This window comes from Chiloscyllium punctatum, chromosome 36 (assembly GCF_047496795.1).
Source record: "Chiloscyllium punctatum isolate Juve2018m chromosome 36, sChiPun1.3, whole genome shotgun sequence".
NCBI lineage: Eukaryota > Metazoa > Chordata > Chondrichthyes > Orectolobiformes > Hemiscylliidae > Chiloscyllium > Chiloscyllium punctatum.
Window position 1 is genome coordinate 14,502,274 of NC_092774.1, and position 21,148 is coordinate 14,523,421.

Genomic DNA, 21,148 nt, shown 5'->3' on the forward strand with positions numbered 1-21,148 from the left:
ATTTAGAAGCACTAGCTTTTGGAGCACTGTTCCTTCATCAGGTGGTTATGGAGAATAAGATAATAAGACACAGAATTTATAGAAAAACATGACAGTGTCCTGTCACTGAAATGATCCATTGAACAAACCTGGATTGTTAAGGCTTTCATCTTTACAAATGGGTTGTAGGTATCATTAATATGCAAATCCCAGAACTTCCTGGAAAGCACCTTATCAAGCGAACTTAAAGTTTTATGACAAAAAGTGACACTTGAGCTCAGCTCTGCAAATGTGCATTCACTCCCGTGTGTGTGTGTGTGTGTGTGTATGAGAGATCTTGTATATCTCTCTGTCTATTTGAGAACAGGTGCCTTACTTCTGCTGGTGTAAATATTGTTGTAAATCATAGCTGGGTTCTCAGAGTTAGATGTAAGGGAGAGAGAATTCCTCAAGTAGGATAGTATAAGAATCCTGGGAGAGCCCCATTTGTGGTTTACTTTCTCATGAACAAACATTAAAACACGAGCACCTCGTCATTTCGAATTTGGTTTCCTTTTTCTTGTGAGATCACCTGCTGTGAGTACACTGTGACTGGGTGGCTGACAGGCTGGGAGATGGTGGGTTCGGGCTTGATTGACTGAATGCTTTATTGTTCCAGAAGGTGAGAAAGGGGACAAAGCTTCAGCAGAAATCCGCAGAGCTGAGCACAGACCGACATCATACTCCTTGGGGACAGGGAGATCAACAGAGGACAGAGAAACCAGGCCCTAAAACCCGAGCTGACATCAGACTACCATGTGATCAGAGCTTTGATGAGCAGTGCCAACCCTTTACCTTTACCAAGCTTCCCATTAGACAACACCCTCAATATGCAGAATCTAATCCTTGCCATCCTAAAGCCATGTCTCTGTAAGGAGTCTCAGACCATAATTATTCACTTCAATGTGTGCAGTTAACTCATTCACTTTTGTTACAATGCAGCACACATTCAGACTCACCGTTTCAGTTTTTGTGATCTTTAGAATCCAGTTTTGATTGCTGGTCCATTTACTCTCCTTGTCCCTTTCTCTAATATTCATTTCCCACATCACCTCACTGCTCACCAGCCTTGATTTGGATTGGCCATGCTAAATTGCCTATAATGATGACGGATGTGTAGGTTAGGTGGGTTAGCTGTGGGAAATGCAGGGTTACAGTTACATAGTGGTAGAAGCAGGAGAAGGCCATTTGGCCCATCCAACCTGCTCCGCCATTCATTAAGATCATGGCTAATCTATTCATCATCTGAGATCCTCCTCCTTGCATTGTCCCAACTACCTTTAATTCCCCTATCATGCAAAAACTCATCCAACTGTGTCTTGAATATACTTAATGAAGCTGCCTTCACTGCTTCCTGGGGCAGAGAATTCCATAGATTCACTCGACTCCAGGAAAAGCAGTTCCTCCTCATCCCTGTCCTAAATTTACTCCTCCTAATCTTGAGCCTGGTTTCATTCACCAGCAGAAATGACTCAATAGGTAGGGCTTCATCCTCACAGTGCAATGAATTCCCACTTTGCACCAAAACCTCGGATTTACTCACTCACTTAGTTGCTGTCTCACAAATGCAAGATTTCATTGTAACTTCTTCTGCTCCCATTCAGGGCAAACATCTTTGAAAGCTCCTCTTAAACTCCAACCTTCACAATCACCCTTCTGCTCTCCCCGAAGATGATTAGAGTCATACAGCACAGAATCAGACCCTTTGTCCATCCACACATCGTTCCTGATGAAGTGCTTGGGACTGAAATGTCGAATCTCCTGATCCTCAGATGTTGCCTGACCTACTGCCTTTTTCTAGCACCACACTTTGCCTCTGATCTCCAGCATCTGCAGTTCTCACTTTCTCCACATCCCAAAGTATCACCATTTAAATAATACACTGTCTTTCTGCTTTTTTTTCATAGCAAAGACTATAACTTCACATAGAGATACTGCATTTGCCACGTGTTTGTAAATTGTGGTCTTCTCTACTTCGGGGAGACTGAGCGTAAACTTGACGAACGGATTGGTGAGGATCACAGCTGGGTCCGAGAGGCTGACTAGACCTCCCAGTCACCATTGATTTTAATTCCCCTTCCCACTCCCTTTCTGACAAGAACATCTTAGCCTTCCTCTATTGCCACAACGAACCAAACCGCAAATTAGGGAACAAACCCCATCTTCCACCCGGGCAGCCTACAGGACCCAACATCGAGTTCTCCAATTTCAAATAACCTCCCTTTCCATCCCCCGACTCCCTTCTCAGCCCCGTGCCCCTCACTATCACTCCTTCCTGTCACCAACCTGATTTCTTCCACCCAATGATTAATCAGGCCGGACCCTCTCCCGATCTTCACCTATCCCCACTTTAGCCCCCAGCCCCAGCCATGAAGGGTTACACCCGAAATATCAACTTCTACACCTCTTGATGCTGCCTGATTTGCTGTGTCCTTCCAGCCTCCTGTCTGTCTATTTTGCCAATTGAGACACAGACCTCGATCACTTTTCCATCGTCCGCCCCTTCCCTGGGTTCAATCCCTTTCCTTTCAGTTGGTGTAAGTCAACAATTGAACTCCGGAAAGAAACAGAAATGGCAAAGGGGGCGAGATAAGAGAGTGCCGTACTCACAGATCTGAGACAGAGGAATGAATTTGCGGTCTGAGTGAAGCTCAATGTTGATTCAGAAAGAGAGGAGCAAGAGGAGCAGCTTCAGAAACTCATGGTCCAACTTCCGCATTCAGACAATGGGGTGGCTCTGATTGGCAGGAGGACCAGGTTTTGTTTGGTCCTCCACGGTTCCGTATTGGACTATGAAAGGAAGGTCGCGCGCCTTTTTTTGCGGAAAGCGACGAGCATGCCCAGTGTTTAGCTGACACCATTGGGCATGTGCACTGCGTTACTGACACCGGGAAACATGCGCAGTATGCTCACTAGGGGTGCTGGTGTTCCTGTCAGATTTTAATAGGACAAAAAAGGGGTCGAGCTACTATTTGTTTAATCGCTGTGATTCGACATTGTATTGTTTTTGCATTCTGTCTGGCTGCTCAACTTTTGTATGTCTTTTCCCCACGTTGGGGGGCGAGTCCAGAACTGGAGGGCATGGGTTTAGGGTGAGAGGGGAAAGATTTCTGAGGGGCAACCTTTTTGCACAGACGCTGGTGCGTGTCAGCCAGAGGGAGTGGTGGAGGCTAGTACAATGATAATATTTAAAATGCATCTGGATGGGGATATAAATAGGACAGATTCAGAGGGATAAGGGGCCAAATGCTGGCAAATGGGTCACCAGATTAATTTAGGATATCTGGTCGGCATAGACCGAAGGATATGTTTCTGTGCTCTGTGATGTTATTTCTAGATAGTTGGAACCAACTTCACAGGACTAGGACTAGGCCATTCACCCCTTACATTCAAGATCAGAGTGGTGTTGGAAATGACAGCAGGTCAGGCAGCATCCAAGGAGCAGGAACATTGACGTTTCTGACAAAAGTCTCGAATGCTGCCTGACCGGCTGTGCTTTTCCAGCACCACTCTAATCTTGACTCTAATCTCCTGCATCTGCAGTGCTCACTTTCGCCCATTCACCCCTTCCAGCCTGTCCTGAGCGGTGGCCTGACTGCGTTTATTTCAGAGAAAGAATCAGATAGATTTCAGCAGCTCTTTTAAAAAACTTGAACGCGCTTTCTGGCTTTAACGATGTTTCTGAAGATATTATTTTAGGTATTCTCAATTTTGAAGATCAGCCATTTCTCACCCCTCCCGACTCCCAGGTAGAGTCATTGCTACCCATTATCTCTCTCTCTCTCTCTCTCTCTCTCTCTCTGTCCTTTGAAGGGTTTGATACAGCGGTCAAAGATGGTTCGAGGCTCGAGAAAGGACGGGTGTGGTGGGGGCTGGGGAGAAAAGAGACAGAATGGATGGGGGACAGAGAGAGAGAAAATGGACGGGGGGCAGAGGGTGGGGGTAGAGAGAGACTAGGGGGTACAGAGAGAGAGAGAATGAATGGGGTTGGTAGAGAAATTGGGCGGGGGAGAGAGTGGGCGTGGCGGAGAAGTGGGAGATGGCACAGGGCAGGGTGATACTGGGCACACAGACACACAAGATGGTCACTGAGCCATCAGTTGGCCAACTTGACACACAAGATGGCCGCTGGATCACAATATGGAGAGAAACAGCAGAGCAGATACAGACACTGCCTGGGGCCACCAGAATGTTAGCACAATGGATTCACAACCCAGGTGATTAGTTTAAGGCGGGTGGGGGAGAGAATATTCATGAGTAATGAACACTGCCCGCCGAAGTGTCTGGGTCCAGCCAACACCTCTTATAGAAGTGCCAACAGCATGATACAGACTCAATACCAAATGCTAATAGCCAGGGCTGCAGGAATCCTCCTTCTCAGGGAGAGCAATTAGCGCCCATTACAACAACAATGGATTTCCATGGAGACATTGAAATGGACAATGTCTGCACTGAAACTGACAACGACTGTGCGGAAATTAACAAAGGTTGTGCTGGAACTGACAATGATTGTATCAACTATCAACGATTCTACAAGGATTACCATAAACAAATCATGTTACAAAGACAATAATCTCATCCCTGACCGATTGTATCACAAAATGTATAAAAGTCTCTTGACGTGTGCTCCAGGTCGAGAGAAGTCTCGGAGCTGACACTGTGCTGTTGGTGTCTTTCTCTCCCCGGAGCCCCGGTATTTCCTTGTGCAATAAACTCTGTCATTGAACCCCAATTCTGATTCCGAGCCTGGTGCTTTTCCCCACAATAGGGGAGAGAGAATGGGGGAGGGGAGAGAGAATGGGTGGGAGAGAGAATGGGGGGAGGGAAGAGAGAATGGGGGGAGGGAAGAGAGAATGGGGGGGGGAGAGAGAATGTGGGAGTGGGAGAGAGAATGGGGAGAGGAGAGAGAATGGGGAGGTGAGAGAGAGAGAATGGGGGAGAGAGAGAATGGGGGGTGAACGGACATGGGACAAAGGGTGTGGTGAGAGAGAATAGTGGGGGGCAGATGGTGGGGAGAGAATAGATGGAGGGGACAGAGGACGGGGAAAGAAATGACAGGGATGCAGAGGGTTGCATGAGAGAGAATGGATAGTGTGTTCAGAGGAAAGAGAGAGAATGGACAAGAAGCTGGGGCTGGAGAGAGAATGGACAGGGGGAGCTGTCGTTGGCGGGGCAATGGACAATGAGCACTGAGGGTGGCGGGCAGAATAGACGAGGTGCTGTGAGGGTGGGGAGAATGGATAGGGGGCGCTGGAGTGGCGGGGGCTAATGGACAGGGGGCACTTGGGGTGGTGGGGGATAATAGATAGAGGGCGCTTGAATGGCAGTGGAGAATGGATAGGGGTGCTGTGGGTGGCAGGGGAGAAATGGACAGGAAGCGCTGTGTGTGGCCAAGATGAAAAGGGTTAATGACAGTCAACACTTATCAGATTGTTCCTGGAACAGAAAAACTTGCACTGAAGGCTCCCAGAAGAGGGGTGTCTCATATGTATTCCTTCAATTAGTTTTGAAATATTATTGTGTATCTTAAGTGTTAAGGTATTCCTGGCATATAGAGAGATGGCTTTGATTGTTGGAGGTCAGTCATCTCAGTTCCAGGACATCTCTGCAGGAATTCATAGGGTCGTGTCTTCTTAGGCTCAACCATCTTCGTCAGTGACCTTCCTCCATCATAAGGTCAGAGGTGGAGATATTCCCCGATAATTGGACAATGTTCGGCACGATTCACAACTCCTCACAAACTGAAGCAGTTCAGTTTGAAATGCAACAAGATCTTAACAATATCCAATGGGCTCAGGAATGGCAAGTAACATGTATGCCATGCCAATGACAAACAATGACTCATCCCCAAAAGAGATAATCTGACCACTGCCCCGTGATATTCAACAGTGTTACTGTCACTAAACACCCCACTATCAACGTTCTTGGGGTTTACCATTGACCAGAAACTCAACTAGACTAATCACAGACACAATGGCAATAAAATGTCGAACCACAGGGAAAAAAAAATTGTGGCTCTACCCCTTTTTTCCCTGTTGGCATTTGGACACGTCAAACCTGTCAATAACAGCAGCAGCCTCAAAGAGCATACTGCGCATGTTTGCCGGTGTCAGCAACGCAGTACGCATGCTCGCCGGTGTCAGCAAAAACTGGTGCGCATGCTAATCGCTATCGGCAAATAAGACGCGAGACCTTCTTTTGATTGACCAATAGGGACCATAGGAGGACCGGAAGGACGTTGGTCCTCCTGCCAATCAGAGTCACCCCACTGTCTGAATGCGGAAGTTGGACCATGCGGTTCTGAAGCTGCTGCTGCTCGTGTCTGAATGAACATTGAGCTTCATCCCAGACTGCAAATTCCTCCCTCTGTCCATTATCTGGGAGTACGGCACTCTCTTCTCTTGTCACCTTTTCCATTTATTTTTTCATTCTGGGATTCAGTTGTTGACTTGCAGCAGCTAAAAGGAAAGGGAGTGTGTAGGGATGGGGACAGACTCTGGAAACGTTGCTCCAGGTCAGTGTCTCAATTGGCAAAATACACAGGTAGGAGGCTGGAAGATCACAACAAGTCAGGCAGTATCAGGAGGTGGAGAAGTCAACGTTTCGGGTGTAACCCTTCTTCAGGATTGGGGATGGGTGTAGGGGGCGATGCAGATAAAGGGTGTGCTGGTTGGTGAAGTGGGGATAGATGTAGACAGGTAGAGGGTTCGATCTAGGCAGAAGGGAGGACTGCAGATGCTGGAAACCAGAGTTTAGATCAGAGTGGTGCTGGAAAAGCACAGCAGGTCAGGCAGCATCCGAGGAGCAGGAAAATCGATGCTTCGGGCAAAAGCCCTTCATCAGGAATTTCCCCAGGGTTGGGGAGTCCAAAGCTAGATGACATATGTTTGAGGTGAGAGGGGAATGATTTAAAAGAGACATGAAGGACAACCTTTTCACATAGACAGTTGTGCATGCGTGGAACGAGCAGCCAGAGGAATTGGTGGAGGCTGGTACGATTATATTTAAAATGCATCTGGCTGGGTACATGAATCGGGATGGTTTGGAGCCGTGTGGGTCACATGCTGGCAAACGGGATTAGATTAATTTTGGATATCTGGTCATCACGGACAAGTTGGGCCAAAGGGTCTGTTTCCATGCTGTATGACTCTTAATCGTCTTTGGTGAAAGCAGAAGTGTGGTTGTGAAGACTAGAGTTGCAGAGCAGCTTTCGAAGATGTTTTGCCCTTACTGGGAGCAGAAGAATACAATGAAATCTTGCATTTGTGAGCGAGCAACTGAGTAAAGGGAGTACATCTGCGATTTTGGTGGAAAATGGGAATTCATTGCACTGTGGGGATGAAGCCCTACCCTATCCAGTTATTTCAGCTGGTGGATGAGACTCGGCAGTTCACACAGGCAGTCAATCCAGTAATATTTTGTAAATTCCACTTTGGAAATAGAACCAGTCTGATTCAAGATTGGGATACAGGCAGACTCTGACCTCACACCTTTAATGCATTGTCTGAGCTGAGATGACACCTTTTTGTTATAAAACCTTGTTATCTCAAGAAAGTGTCTTACAGGAAGTTCTGGGATTAACATATTAATGATACCTGCAACCCATTCTGAAATATGAAAGGCTTAACAATCCAGGTTTGTTCAATATATCATTTCAGTGGCAGGACACCGTAATGTTTTTCTATAAATTCTGTGCCTTATGATCTTATTCTCCACAACCACCTGATGAAGGAGCAGCACTCCAAATGCTGGTCCTTCCAAATAAACCTGTTGGACAATAACCTGGGTGTGTGTGATTTTTTAAAAACTTTGTCCACGTTAGGTTGGATTGATCATGCTAAAGTACTCACAGTGCCCAGGGAGGTGCAGGATTGTGTGAATTGGCTGTGCTAAGTTACACAGTGTCCAGGGATGCGCAGCTTAGAATGGATTGGCCATGCTAAATTACCTATATTTCCCAGGAATGTGCAGGTTAGGGTTAATTGGCCAGTTCAAACTATCCAGAGTGAAGATCTAGACCCCTCTTAAGGGCCCTTTGGGTTCGCGATTGGTCTAAAGAATCAATGAAATGCAGTCTGTACAAAGCAAGGTTATCAGTTTAATAAGACATCTTGACCCAATTCTGTCCAACAACACAGTGATTAAAGCTTCTGTGTTCCATGGCGAAGTTGTGCAATTACATTTGAAAATGACACGTTATTTATTTAGGTTTTTTAAGAGACAGTACAGCCTTAATTACAAGAAAAGACCAATCAAATGTAATAAGGTGACATGATTTAGAGCAGGTTAATCCAATGATATTTCCTGGGGAAGGGGTCTTAATTACATAAATCATCATGCCATGGTAGCAGCTCAAGGTTAGTTCAAATGGTCAATTAATGTGTCAGTGTTCATTTTAAACAAACTCCATTGTCCTCTTATCTTTGGATTTTAGCTTAATTCTGCAAAACAGCAGGACAAGCTCACAGAGTTCAATCATTATTCTCAGCCATTTTGTGTATTATTTTAAATTGAAAAGCCATTTTGTGGTTTGTAAAAATCCACATATACTTGTTGAGTCTGACAATAACCTAAATTCAAATTTTAGATCCTCACCTGAAGCATCAGAGTCTGAGGGGTGACCTGATAAACGTTTGTAAGAGGCATGGATATGGTGAATACCCAAGGTCTTTTCCCCAGGGTAAGGGAGTCCAAAGCTCGAGGCCATATGTTTGAGGTGAGAGGGGAATGATTTCAAAGGGACCTGAGGGGCAACTTCACACAGAGAGTGGTGCATGTATGGAACGAGCTGCCAGAGGGAGTGGTGGTGGTTGGTACAATTACAACATTTAAAAAGCATCCGGATGGGGATATGAATAGGAAGGGTTCGGAGGGATATGGGGCACATGCAGACAAATTAGACTAGATTAATCAAATGTTGTCTGATTGTGTGCCGCATCGTAACTAAAGTGAATGAATTGACTGCACACATTGAAGTGAATAATTATGATCAAAGACTCCTTACAGAGACATGGCTTCATGATGACAAGGATTGGATCCTGAATATTGAGGGGATAGTCAAATGGGAAGCTAGGTCAAGGCAGAGAGTTGGCACTGCTAATCAAAGCACTGATCACAGGGTAGTCTGGTGTCAGCTCGGGTTTCAGGTCCTGATTTCTCTGTCCTCTGATCTCCCTGTTCCCACAGAGTAAGATGTTGGTCTGTTCTCAGCTCTGCTGAATTTCTGCTGAAGCTTTGACCCCACCTTTTACACCTTCCGGAACAATAAAACATTCAGTCAATCAAGCCCCAACCCACAATTCCCCAGCCTGTCAACCGACCAGGCACAGACCGTAATCATAGCATGGAATCAAACAAGAAAAATGAAACAAAATTAAAAACTTATCGGTGCTCAGGCTTAATGTTTGTTCATTAGGAAGCAAAGCAGAAATAGGGGTCTCCCAGGAATTTTATACTGCTCTACTTGACGAATTATCTCTCCCTTACATCTAACCATTTGCACCCAGCTATGATTTACAACAATATTTACACCAACAGAAGTGAAGCATCTGTTATCAAATAGACGTAGAGATATACAGCACCGATACAGACATTTTCTCTCCCTCACGCACGCATGCGCACACATGTCCGATGGGGGTTGAATGTGTATTTGCAGAATCGTGTTTGCAGATACATTTTATTGTGCATTTTTGCGCAAAATCTGCAAGCAGTCAGTACACGTAATATTTTGTAAATTCCACTTTGGAAGTGGAACCAGTTTGACTCAAGATTGGGATACAGACAGACTCTGGCCTCAATCCTTTAATGCATTTTCTGAGCTGAGATGTCACTTTTTGTTATAAAACCTTAATTTATCTTGAGAAGATGGCTGACACCAAGTTCTGGGATTTACATATTATTAATACCTGAAACCTGTACTAAACGATGAAAGACTTAACAACCAGGCTTGTTCAACTTTGTCCAGGTGAGAATGGATTGACCGTGCTAAGTTACCCATCGTGCCCAGGGAAGTAATGTCTTGATGGTGCCTTTCCCCCAACTTCCCATGTTCGTTAACCATTTCATGCTAAAGTTGTTCCTCAAGAAGCTGCATTGCAGGCTCACCCTAAAGTGACAGTTTGTTTTGTTTCCCAAAATCTGACCTGCTCACTCTCTCGGCAGTATCCGAATGCTGTGAAAGATATTACTTTCAGATGGAGGTATTCAAAATTCAGAGTAGTGATATTTTTGCTTTTCTGTCCCTATAAGATCCTGAATCAACACCTTCAGGAGAATGAGTGAGAGCGGAGTGGTGCTTTCAATTTCATGGAATAATAAAAGAACATTCCGCTGAATCGCTTGTTCTGAATTTCTACCCTGCACTGACAGTGAGGACTTTTGTGATCTCTTTTTAACAGAGTACTTGAAGATCTGAAGACTGAAGTTTCAAAATCAACAGATGAAAGGCCTACGCCCAAAACGTTGACTCTTCTGCACCTTGGCAGCTGCCTGACCTCCTGTGCTTTTCCAGCGCTACACTTTTCAGCACTGACTCTCCAATGTCTGTAGTGGTCACTGCCTGACGGTCACTCAATTCATTGGGACTGTAACGATTTTCAGCTATGATTCTGTGATATTAACTTTCAGGCAGAGTTATCCAAAATGCTCTTCTGCTTCTGTACAATCCTGAATCAGAACATGCAGGAGGATTAGTTAGAGCGGATTGAGAACAGAGGGGGAGAGAGAGTGGGATGGTGCTTTCAATTTTGTGGAATAACAAAAGAAAAGCATATTCTGCAGAAAGTCGAATTGCTTGTTCAGAATTTCTACCCTGCACTGACAGTGAGGACTTTTGTAATCTGTTTTTGCAGAATATTTGAGGATCTGAAGGAGGAAGCTTCGAAACCAACAGATGAAGGCCTTACGCCGGAAACATTGACTCTCCAGCGTCTGCTGTCCTCACTTTGACATCAATGTCTGACAGTCACTCAATCCATCGGGACCGCAACGATTTTCAACTATGATTCTGTGAGAAGGAGCAAAGGTTTTTGGGTCCCATTTAAGTATATTTTCAGTATCAGTGGGGCTGGGTGAGAGACCCTACCATTGCAGTGCACAGTGTGTGTGTGTGTGTGGAGCGTGTAACAACTATACGGCCTGGAAAGAGGAATTCACGGCAGAGAGGGCCTGTACACACGTTTGTATGTCACTGAAGTTTTGGCCATGGAGAAACCAGAGGAATGCCGCTCTTTGGAGAAACCGTGGAAGTGTGCCAACTGTGGGAAAGGCTTTCGTGTTCCATCTGCCCTGGAGACTCATCAGCGTAGCCACACTGGGGGGGGGTGGGGGGAAGACCCTTCAGTTGCCCCAAGTGCAGAAAAGGCTTTATCCAGGCCTCTGCCCTGCTGACCCACCAGCAAGATCCACATGGGGGAGAGGCCTTTCAGCTGCCCCGAATGTGGGAAGGCCTTCAGCGATTCCTCTTCCCTGTTGAGGCACCGATGGGTCCACACGGGGGAGGGACCATTCTCCTGCCCCAAAGTGCGGCAAGACCTTTACCCACTCCCCCCACCTGCAGAGCCACCAGCAAGTTCATGAGCTATCGCAGGGGGATTGTAGGAGCGACGGCCGAGTACCAATATCGACTGGACTATCAACTAAGTTCCGGGGATCCCGGATTTGAATCCCGCTGTGGCAGATGGTGGAATTGGAATTTGGTCAGAAATCTGGAGTTCAGAATCTAACGGTGAAACCATTGTTTGGTTGGGGGGGGGGGGGTGAGAAAACCCCCATCTGATTCACTCACGTCCCTTTTTTTAGGGACTGAAACTGCCATTTTGTGAATAGATTCACTCAGTCATCCCAGTCTGGCCTATGTGTGACTCCAGACCCACATCAGTGTGGTTGACTTTACACAGATGCCCCAACCCCCACCTCCTGGCAGATGGGCAGGGAGACACTTACTTGGAGATAGGGTATGGGCTGAAATTGCTGAGTGAGGCAGTTGCGGGTTTTGGTACATTAATACTTAATCCCAGAGCTTTTTTTAATTTACGTTCTCAAGGTGACATAAGGTCTTCTAAAATAGGTGACATCTGGGTTCAGATGTTGCATTAAAGGTGTGAACATTGAATCTGTGTCCCAATCTTCAATCAGACCAGTTCTATTTCCAAAGTAGGAATTTATATAAAACATTACATGGATTGATTTTCTGCAGATTGCTCAAAAAGTGCACAAAGTTGAATATATATGCAAATACAATTCTGCCAATACAAATTCACCCCATTGAGTTGTGTCTGTGCACATGCATGCATGAGAGAGCATGTGTGTGCATGTGTTGAGTGTATGCTTGGTACAATGAGTGTAATGGAGTATGAGCCTGTGTGTGTCAGAGAGAGTGTGTGTGTGTGTGGTTCGAGAGAGCAGATGTGTATGAGCAAGATATGAATCAAAGCGAGGGGTTATATTCTGCTAAAACAGGGAAGGGCAGGACTTGCACAGAATGATAGGGCCCCGGCTCATGTTGTGCAATAGAGAGGGGTGTGTGTGTGTGTGTTTTTGTGTGTTTGTGTGTGGAGGGGGGTTCAGTTCCATCGTTCTTTGGAAGTTGCATCACTGGTAGACAGGGTGGTTAAGAAGGCATTTAGCACCATTGCCTTCATTGTTCACACCATTGAGTACAAGGGTTGGGACATCATGTTCAGGTTGTTCAGGATCTCCACACGGGTGTGGGCGGGGCCGGGGGAGGGGTGGGCGGGGCCCGGGGAGGGGTGGGCGGGGCCGGGGGGGGATGGGCGGGGCCGGGGAGCCTCACCGTCACCAAGTAACAGCCACCTCGCGCTACAACTGTTCATTCACAAAAAACAAACTCTCCTGTCTCACTCTGCAGCTGCGGGGGGAGAACACATAACACATTTAAAGGGCTGAGCTACAAGTAACGGGGCATTTTTATATTTAAAACGATACATTGAAATCTAAGGAGACTTGGACATAATTAATGGTATATGGTAATATTTACAAAGCATGACCATATTGGAAATAGTGCAGCCACTTTGAAAAAGGGGTTTGAGGTGACCTTGAGATCGTTAATTTTTAAGAAAATAAGCAAGTTATTACGATTTGAAATGATCTTGAAGGGGTAATGTAACCAGTAAATGGCAAAGGTAATTGCAAAATTCTTGAAAAGAAAACGATTCCAGATATATGCGGATGCAAGGAAATATTCAACTAAAGAGCCATTATTATTTTCTTTGGACCAAACACTGTCCTTTTGAGAGATATAAATGGGAGCATCAATATTAAAGTAGAAATTCCTATTTTTGTTCTCCTCCCAAAGTCTCCGTCTTGTCAGAGTACAGTGCCATTATCTCTACTTAGTCTGTACCAAATTAAGAGCAGCCACAGTTGACATTTCTTTGGCAATTCTACATGTTGACTTTCTATCATCACAATCTCTTTGACGTTCTTGTAGGTGCCTAAATTAATCTTCAGATTGTTTCACAATTGAATAATGTTACTAGACTAAAAATTCACAACTTCACCAAGTGCCAAAACATTCTTTTTAGGCTATTTGGGCAGTAGCACTGACAAATGCAATATCAAAGAAATACAAAGTTTTGAAGAGGGTTACATACACTTAACCAAATACAATGGCAGTGCAGAGAATTTCAGAAAAAATGCAATAAATATTCACTTTTTAACCCCTTATTCAACTCATTCAAGAATTTCAAATTGAATTTGTGGTAATTCAAGAGCAAATGGCAACGTTCGTTTGTTAATAAACTCACCATGAATTGTGAAAGATCACTTTGATAAAAGTCACAATGTTGAATCCCAAACGGAGCAATTAAGTACAAAGTTACTTTCAACTATTTAATAAGACACTGCAAACTTTATTTCATATCCAAATTATAAAATGATTGTATTTTCATAAGATCTTTACTAAGGAAATATATTAAACAAAATAGCTTTCCTGGGTATCAATATTGACAACAGTTGTGCAGCTATTATTTGGCAATTGACCAACTAATTGAAATAATTTCAGAATAAATGAGCTGCTTCATTATTATACATTGAGATATTTTAATACCAATCACATGAAAAGGAAATTTTTGCCTTAAAGAGCCAAGTAAAGTTAAATAAAATAGAAAAGCATCTTACAGAATTCACTTCAAATCATCTCTGGTGAATCACAAGAAGATGATGCTCAATAAACCAAATGATGGAAAAACATTGTAAAGAATGTAGATATCTCAATTGTACCTTAAAAGAATATCTACTCTGCCTTGGACAAGAACAACTGAAAGTTTTTTTTTGTCTGATTGAAATCTACAATAGCCAAGCTTTAGAAAATCCATCACTGAGCCCAATCTGGAATAAATGCTTTTTTCCCCCCCAGGAAATCCTTTTCAGCTTTCAGCCTTCTCCAGCTACAATTAGCACGAAGGAAAGGTGAAGCTCAATGGGGAAAGGCTGAGTAATAGCATATCTAGGCTCTCACCCAAGTATTCTCCGAAGAAAAACATACATCTGGATGGGGACATGAATAGGAAGCATTCAGAGGGATATGGGCCAAATGCTGGCAAATGGGTCACTTGATTAATTTAGGATATCTGGTTGGCATGGACTGAAGGGTTTGTTTCTGTGTGTCATTACAGACTCCCCTCTTCTGGGATCCCCATACCAGCTGTTATTTTCATGAAATAATCTGACAATTGTTGACTTCCATCAACCTATTCCATCCGGAGAAATTTCCTCTCTCTGCAAAGTGTGGTTCACGTTGGCAAGTTCAATCCTCCTCCGGTCCTCAGGAACACACTCTATAATGCACAACGTTCTCAATACCTGTTTAGTGTTCAGTGGGGAATCTACTTTCAGTCCAACAGTTAGACAGAATTCCTCAGAAATGTTTTTGGCAAATGCACTGCTCCCACGAGAGCTCGTGGGCCCATAGTTCAAATGCTTTTAACAACCTGTTTTTATTTTCATTTCCTTGCCTCCCCAGGATACAGAATTTCTCCCACCAGAAATTGTTGCCCTGAAAAAAATCCAGCAGGAAGACTATTATGGAGCTATCAATAAAAATGCCTCATATGGGTCACCCAAGGTTAAAAATGGAAGAACATCTCTCTTCAAAGTTACTGTTCCGTTTGCCCTTTCAAAATTCCTCGAATTTAAGGTGTTCCATTGTAGCATTTAATTATGATCCATTAAAAGCAGTATCCAGTCTCATCTGAGTGAGGAACTGACTGAACAAGCGAAATAACTTTTCTGTCTGCTCTTTAGATGTGACATCCTCCCCCTCTCTGTGTTGATGCAACAGGATTACCAGAGCTGGAAGTACCACTCTCTGAATACAATTGCTGATTGACAGTTTACTTGAACTGCTTAACGTAAGGATTTAAAAGCTGCTCGCCCGATCTCGCACAAAGTACAAAAAACAAACTGTTGACCCGTGCCTGCACAGAGGAGAAATTTCACTTGGAATAGATCACAAAATAAGAACTGTTACCAGTCCCACAACTCATGTGTTTCCCATGGACAAAGTTAAACATCACCCAACACCAGGTTATAGTCCAACAGGTTTGTTTGGAAGCACTAGCTTTCGGAGCGCTGCTCCTTCATCAGGTAGTTGTGGAGAATGAGATCATGATCACAATTTATATCCAAAGGAGTCTAGCGTGACGGAAATGTGACACATCAACCAATTTTAGATTAAATCTTTCACCTTTCGAATGGGTTTCTGTTCTTTGCTATGTTAATCCCAGAATTTGATTTTAATTACCTTCTCAAGAATATCATTCAAATGTAGAGCTTTTCTAACAATAGGTGTGAATTCTGTCTGCGTCTGAGTATTGATTCAGAGTGACATTTTTCTTAGAGAAAAGCTCTGCATTTAAATTTCATTTTTGAGGAGGTAATTTCTAGATTAGGGTGTAGAGGTTTGGGTGGATTGGCTGTGCTGAATTACCCATAGTGACCAGGGATGTGCAATTTAGGGTGGATTGTCCATGGGAAATACGGAGGATGGGAATGGATATGGGTGAAACTCTTCGGAGGGCCAGAGTAAAATAAATGGGCTGAATGGCCTGCATCCACATTGTCGGGGGTGTCATAGAATCCCAACAATTTTATCGGCATCTATCCCATCAAGCCCCTTTCAGAATTCTACTGGTTTCAATAAGATCACTTCTGGTTCAGAGAGGTAGACAGCACAGAAACAGACCCTTCGGTTCAATTCATCCATGCCGATCAGGATTCCCAAACTAAACTAGTCCCACTTGCCTGTGTTTGGCCCATATCCCTCTAAACCTTTCTATGCATATACTCATCCAAATTCCACATGCAAACCACCCTCTGTCAAAACGTTGTCCCTCAGGTTCCTTTTAAATCTCTCTCCTCTCACTTTAAAGATATATGCCCCTGAGCCTTGACTTCCCCTACACTAAGGAAGAGCCCTTCGCTATTCACCTTACCTCCATTCCTCATGATTTTATCAACCTCAATAATGTCACTCCTCAACCTCCTGTGCTCCAATAAATAAAGTCCAAATCTCTTCTTATAACTCAAACCATCTAGTCTTGGCAACATCCTGGTAAATCTTTACCGAACCCTCTCATCGGAAGAATTCTCTTACAGGGTCACCAGAATCGTACTCCGTACTCTACAAGTGCCCTCACCAACATCCTGTACAACCTCAACATGATGTCCCAACTCCGAGACTCAGTGGGGTGAACAATGAAGGCAAGTGTGCTAAACGCCTTCTTGACCACCCTGTCGAGCAGCGATGCAACTTTCAAAGAACTGTGTACCTGAACCCCACCCTGTCTCTCTTTTACAGCACGACAAAGGGTTGGACCCTTAATTGTTCATGGGCTTCCCTTCCTTGTTTTAGCCAAACGCAAGCCCTCGCTTTTGATAGCTCACTCATACACACGCTTTCTCTCCAGACACCCACACATACACGCCCCCAACACTCTCTCAGCGTATACTCCATCACGCACTCACTTTACCAAACATGCGCAGACACTTACGTGCACTCTCATGCACAAACTCATCACTTTTTGGGCAAACTTGTATTGGCAGAAATATGTTTGCAGACACATTCTACTTTGCTCAAAAATGTGCAGAAACTGCAGGCAGTCAATCAGTGTAATATTTTATAAATTCCCAGTTTGAATCAGACAGGTTCTAGTTCCAAATTTGGGATACTGACAGACTCGAACCTCACACCTTTAATGCATTGTCTGGGCTGAGATGTCACTGTTTTTTAAAAAAAAACCTTAAGTCATCTCGAGAATGTGAATTAATAGTAATTCTGGGATTTACAGGTTAATGAACTGAAACCTGCAACTCAGTCTAAAAGGTGAAAGACTTAACAGCAATCTTGGTGTGTTCAATATGTCATTTCAGTTACATGACACTGTGATCTTTTGCTATAAAATCTGGGTCTTATGATCCTGCTCCACAGTTACAGCTCATCCTTCCAAATAAACCTGTCGGACTATAACCTGGTGTTGTGTGATTTTTAACTTTATCCAGCCCAGTCCAACATCGGCCTCTCCACATAATTTCTCGTGAACACTGCCCACACCTCCTGATGCTGCCAGGAAACTTTACAACGCCGATGAAATGGCACACTCTGCACTCCTGAAAAATTGTCAAGTTCTCACGATACTGGCTCCTCATTCACGACTCCAACTGATATGCGACATTGGAAGCTTAGTGCAGGAGGCTGAAAGAAATGAGCAGCTTTAAAATAAAAACTCTTGGAGCTCAAAGCTTTCAATAAGAGTCTGAGCACAGCAGCAAGTTCAGGTAACCTTTATTGTGACCCAACTTTGTTACAGCTTCAAAACCCCTCAGCAAAATGGCAGAGAAAAAGTAGTTGCTTTTTAAACAGCTCAAAGTCAAAGCGCACACACCCCCCCACCCCCATTCCCCCCCCACCCCCCATCCCCCATCACTTTCTTTACTATTGGTCACCACCAAGATGTCCCTTTGTAATTGGATCCTTGGTACAGCCTTAACCTGGAGGAATTATTGCCTCACTCAGCAATTTCAACCCATACCCTGTATAGCGCCATCTGCCGCAGCGGGATTTAAACCCGGGAGCCCCTGGAACTGGGTTAATAGTCCAGTCGATAATGGCACTCAGCCATCATTCCTTCAATCCCCCCTGCGGTGGTATGTGAACTCGCTGGTGCCTCTGGAGGAGGGAGGAGCGGGTGGGTCAGCGGGTTGGAGGAATTGCTGAAGGCCTTCCCACACTCGGGGCAGCTGAAGGGCCTCTCCCCCATGTGCAGGGGAACGGCCTCACCCCCATGTGGACCCGCTGGTGTCTCAGCAGGTTGGGGGAATGCCTGAAGGCCTTCCCACACTCGGGGCAGCTGAAGGGCCTCTCCCCCGTGTGGACCCGCTGGTGGGTCAGCAGGGTGGAGGAATTGCTGAAGGCCTTCCCGCAGTCGGGGCAGCTGAAGGGCCTCTCCCCCGTGTGGACACGTTGGTGTCTCAGCAGGGCGGAGGAGCAGGTGAAGCACTTCCCGCAGTCGGTGCAGCTGAAGGGCCTCTCCCCCGTGTGGATCCGCTGGTGGGTCAGCAGAGAATAGGAATCGCTGAAGGCCTTCCCGCACTCGGGGCAGCTGAAGGGCCTCTCCCCTGTGTGGACACGTTGGTGTCTCAGCAGGTTGCGGGAATCGCTGAAGGCCTTCCTGCACTCGGGGCAGCTGAAGGGCCTCTCCCCCGTGTGGATCTGCTGGTGGTTCAGCAGAGAAGAGGAATTGTTGAAGGCCTTCCCGCACTCGGGGCAGCTGAAGGGCCTCTCCCCCGTGTGGATCCGCTGGTGGGTCAGCAGAGAAGAGGAATCGCTGAAGGCCTTCCCGCACTCGGGGCAGCTGAAGGGCCTCTCCCCCGTGTGGATCCGCTGGTGGGTCAGCAGGTTGGAGGAATTGCTGAAGGCCTTCCCGCAGTCGGTGCAGCTGAAGGGCCTCTCCCCCGTGTGGACCCGCTGGTGTCTCAGCAGGTTGGGGGAACTGCTGAAGGCCTTCCCGCACTTGGGGCAGCTGAAGGGCCTCTCCCCCGTGTGGATCCGCTGGTGGGTCAGCAGGTTGAAGGAATTGTTGAAGGCCTTCCCGCACTCGGGGCAGCTGAAGGGCCTCTCCCCGGTGTGGACCCTCCGGTGGGTCAGCAGGTTGGAGGCCCGGGCAAATCTCTTCCCGCATTTGGGGCAGTTGAAGGGCCTCTCTCCCGTGTGGGAGCGCTGGTGCCTCAGCAGGTTGGAGCATTTGCTGAAGGCCTTCCCACACTCGGGGCAGGAGAACGGCCTCTCCCCTGTGTGGATGCGCTGATGAATCTCCGGGGCAGACGGGAAATGGAAGCTTTTTCCGCCATCAGCACACTTCCACTGTTTCTCCACGGGGCGGGATTCCTCAGGTTTCTCCATGGCCGAAGCTTCAGCTGCGCGCACACACACGTTTCCAGCCCCTCCCTGTCGTCAATTCCTCTTTCCAGGCTGTAGATGCTTCTACACACCCCACACTCAATGCGCTGCAACAGTAGGGTCTCTCATCCAGTCCCACTGATGCTGAAAACATACTCAAACAGGAACCAAAACGCTTTGCTGCTTCTCTCAGACTCAGTTGAAAATTGTTTCCTGTCCCGATGGATTGAGCGACTGTCAGACATTGACGTCAAAGTGAGGTCTGCAGACGCTGGAGAGTCAGTGTCAAAATGTGTGGTACTGAAAAAGCGCAGGTAAGGCAGCATCCGAGGAGCAGGAGAGTCAATGTTTCGGGTGTAAGGACTTCATGCGTTGATTTTGAAGCTTCTATCTTCAAATCTTCAAGTACACTGTTTAAAAAGAGATTACAAAAGTCATCACTGCCAGGGCAGGGTAAAAATTCAGAACAAGCAATTCTACTTTCTGTGGAATATTCTGGTCTTTTGTTACTCCACAAAATTGAAAGCACCATCCCACTCTCTGTTCTCACTCCAATATAACTAATTCCCCTGAAGGTGCTGATTCAGGATCTTACAGGGGCAGAAAAAGCAAAAACATCAAGACTGACATCTCTCCGAATTTTGGATAATACCACCTGAAAATTAATATCTTTCACACCACTGGGATCCTGCTGAGAGTGAGCAGGTCTGATTTTGGGAAGCATAAAAAAAAGTGTCAATTCAGGGTGAACCTGCAATGCAGCTTCTTGAGGAAGGACCAGACACAAAATGGTTAATGACCCCGAGAAGGTGGGAGCAAAATGAGACATCAAGGCATTAACACCGACACACTTCAGTCAAACTCTTCTGCTCCCAGTCAGGGCAAAACATGCTCTGAAAGTCCAGCCTTCACAATCACAAGATGGTCATAAATCCTATCCCTCAGAATCCTTTCTAACACCTTGCAGACGACAGATGTGTTCTTGCCTTCCCCAACAAACATCCACTTCTTTGTTGTTCAAAAATCAGATGAAACCAGCCTTGGATATATTCAATGACCTTATTCGCTGAATCCTTTCAAGTTTCACAACATCCATCCTCTCGCATGGAGACCAGAACTGCACACAACATTCCAAAAGTGGCCTAACCAATGTCTGGTGCAGCTACAACATAACTTCACAACTCTTATAATCAGAGCATTGGGAAAGTTTTCAAAACCCACAAAAAAGAATGGAGGGACAAACCGATCTTTTGAGGGTCAGCTTGGAACATCAGGGCGGGGGGATGGGAATGAGGGAAAGAAGCTGAATGTGCTGGAGCCAAGGTGGAGGAAGAACACAGGATGCAAAACCGGCTTGAAGCTGCAATGAGGAATATTGCATGTGCTGTACTTGTACCTGTTGCAGTTACTGGTGGGAATCCGGTGCATTTTAAACATCAAAACAAAAAAGATATCCAGCCCTCCCCCTTCCCAATCTCTATCCTTCAGTCCCTCCTCACCCGGGTAACTAAGACACATACCTGAGTTTGCGGAGTCTGCTCCCTCCCTGGATTCACTCCAGTTGCTCCAAGTGACCAATTTCCCCTCCTCCCATCTCTGTCTCCCTCCCAGGATGAAGAGTTGCCCAGAGGGAGGGACATTCACTTTGACAGGACCACTTCCGCGTTGTGACGTCACCAAAGGAACGAGGGGCGGGGCGAGAATAGTGACGGC

At 45.7% G+C, this 21,148-nt stretch overlaps 2 protein-coding genes and 1 long non-coding RNA gene across 4 annotated transcripts in view; 1 reads left to right on the forward strand and 2 right to left on the reverse strand.

Annotated features, from left to right (window-relative positions):
* LOC140460807 (uncharacterized) overlaps nucleotides 1-3,910 on the forward strand; it is a 33,946-nt gene extending 30,036 nt beyond the window's left edge. For both annotated transcript variants that reach the window (XR_011954345.1, XR_011954346.1), the window contains exon 3: nucleotides 638-3,910. This is a non-coding gene — a long non-coding RNA (uncharacterized lncRNA). The remainder of the gene's footprint in view (nucleotides 1-637) is intronic.
* Nucleotides 1-21,148, reverse strand: part of LOC140460739 (uncharacterized) — a 200,566-nt gene that overhangs the window by 133,078 nt on the left and 46,340 nt on the right. The gene's annotated exons all lie outside the window — the stretch shown is intronic.
* LOC140460012 (uncharacterized) overlaps nucleotides 17,953-21,148 on the reverse strand; it is a 56,547-nt gene continuing 53,351 nt past the window's right edge. Inside the window, exon 8 of the mRNA XM_072554417.1 lies at nucleotides 17,953-19,489. Coding sequence (XP_072410518.1) covers nucleotides 18,230-19,489 — 1,260 coding nt within the window. The 3' untranslated portion in view covers nucleotides 17,953-18,229. The remainder of the gene's footprint in view (nucleotides 19,490-21,148) is intronic.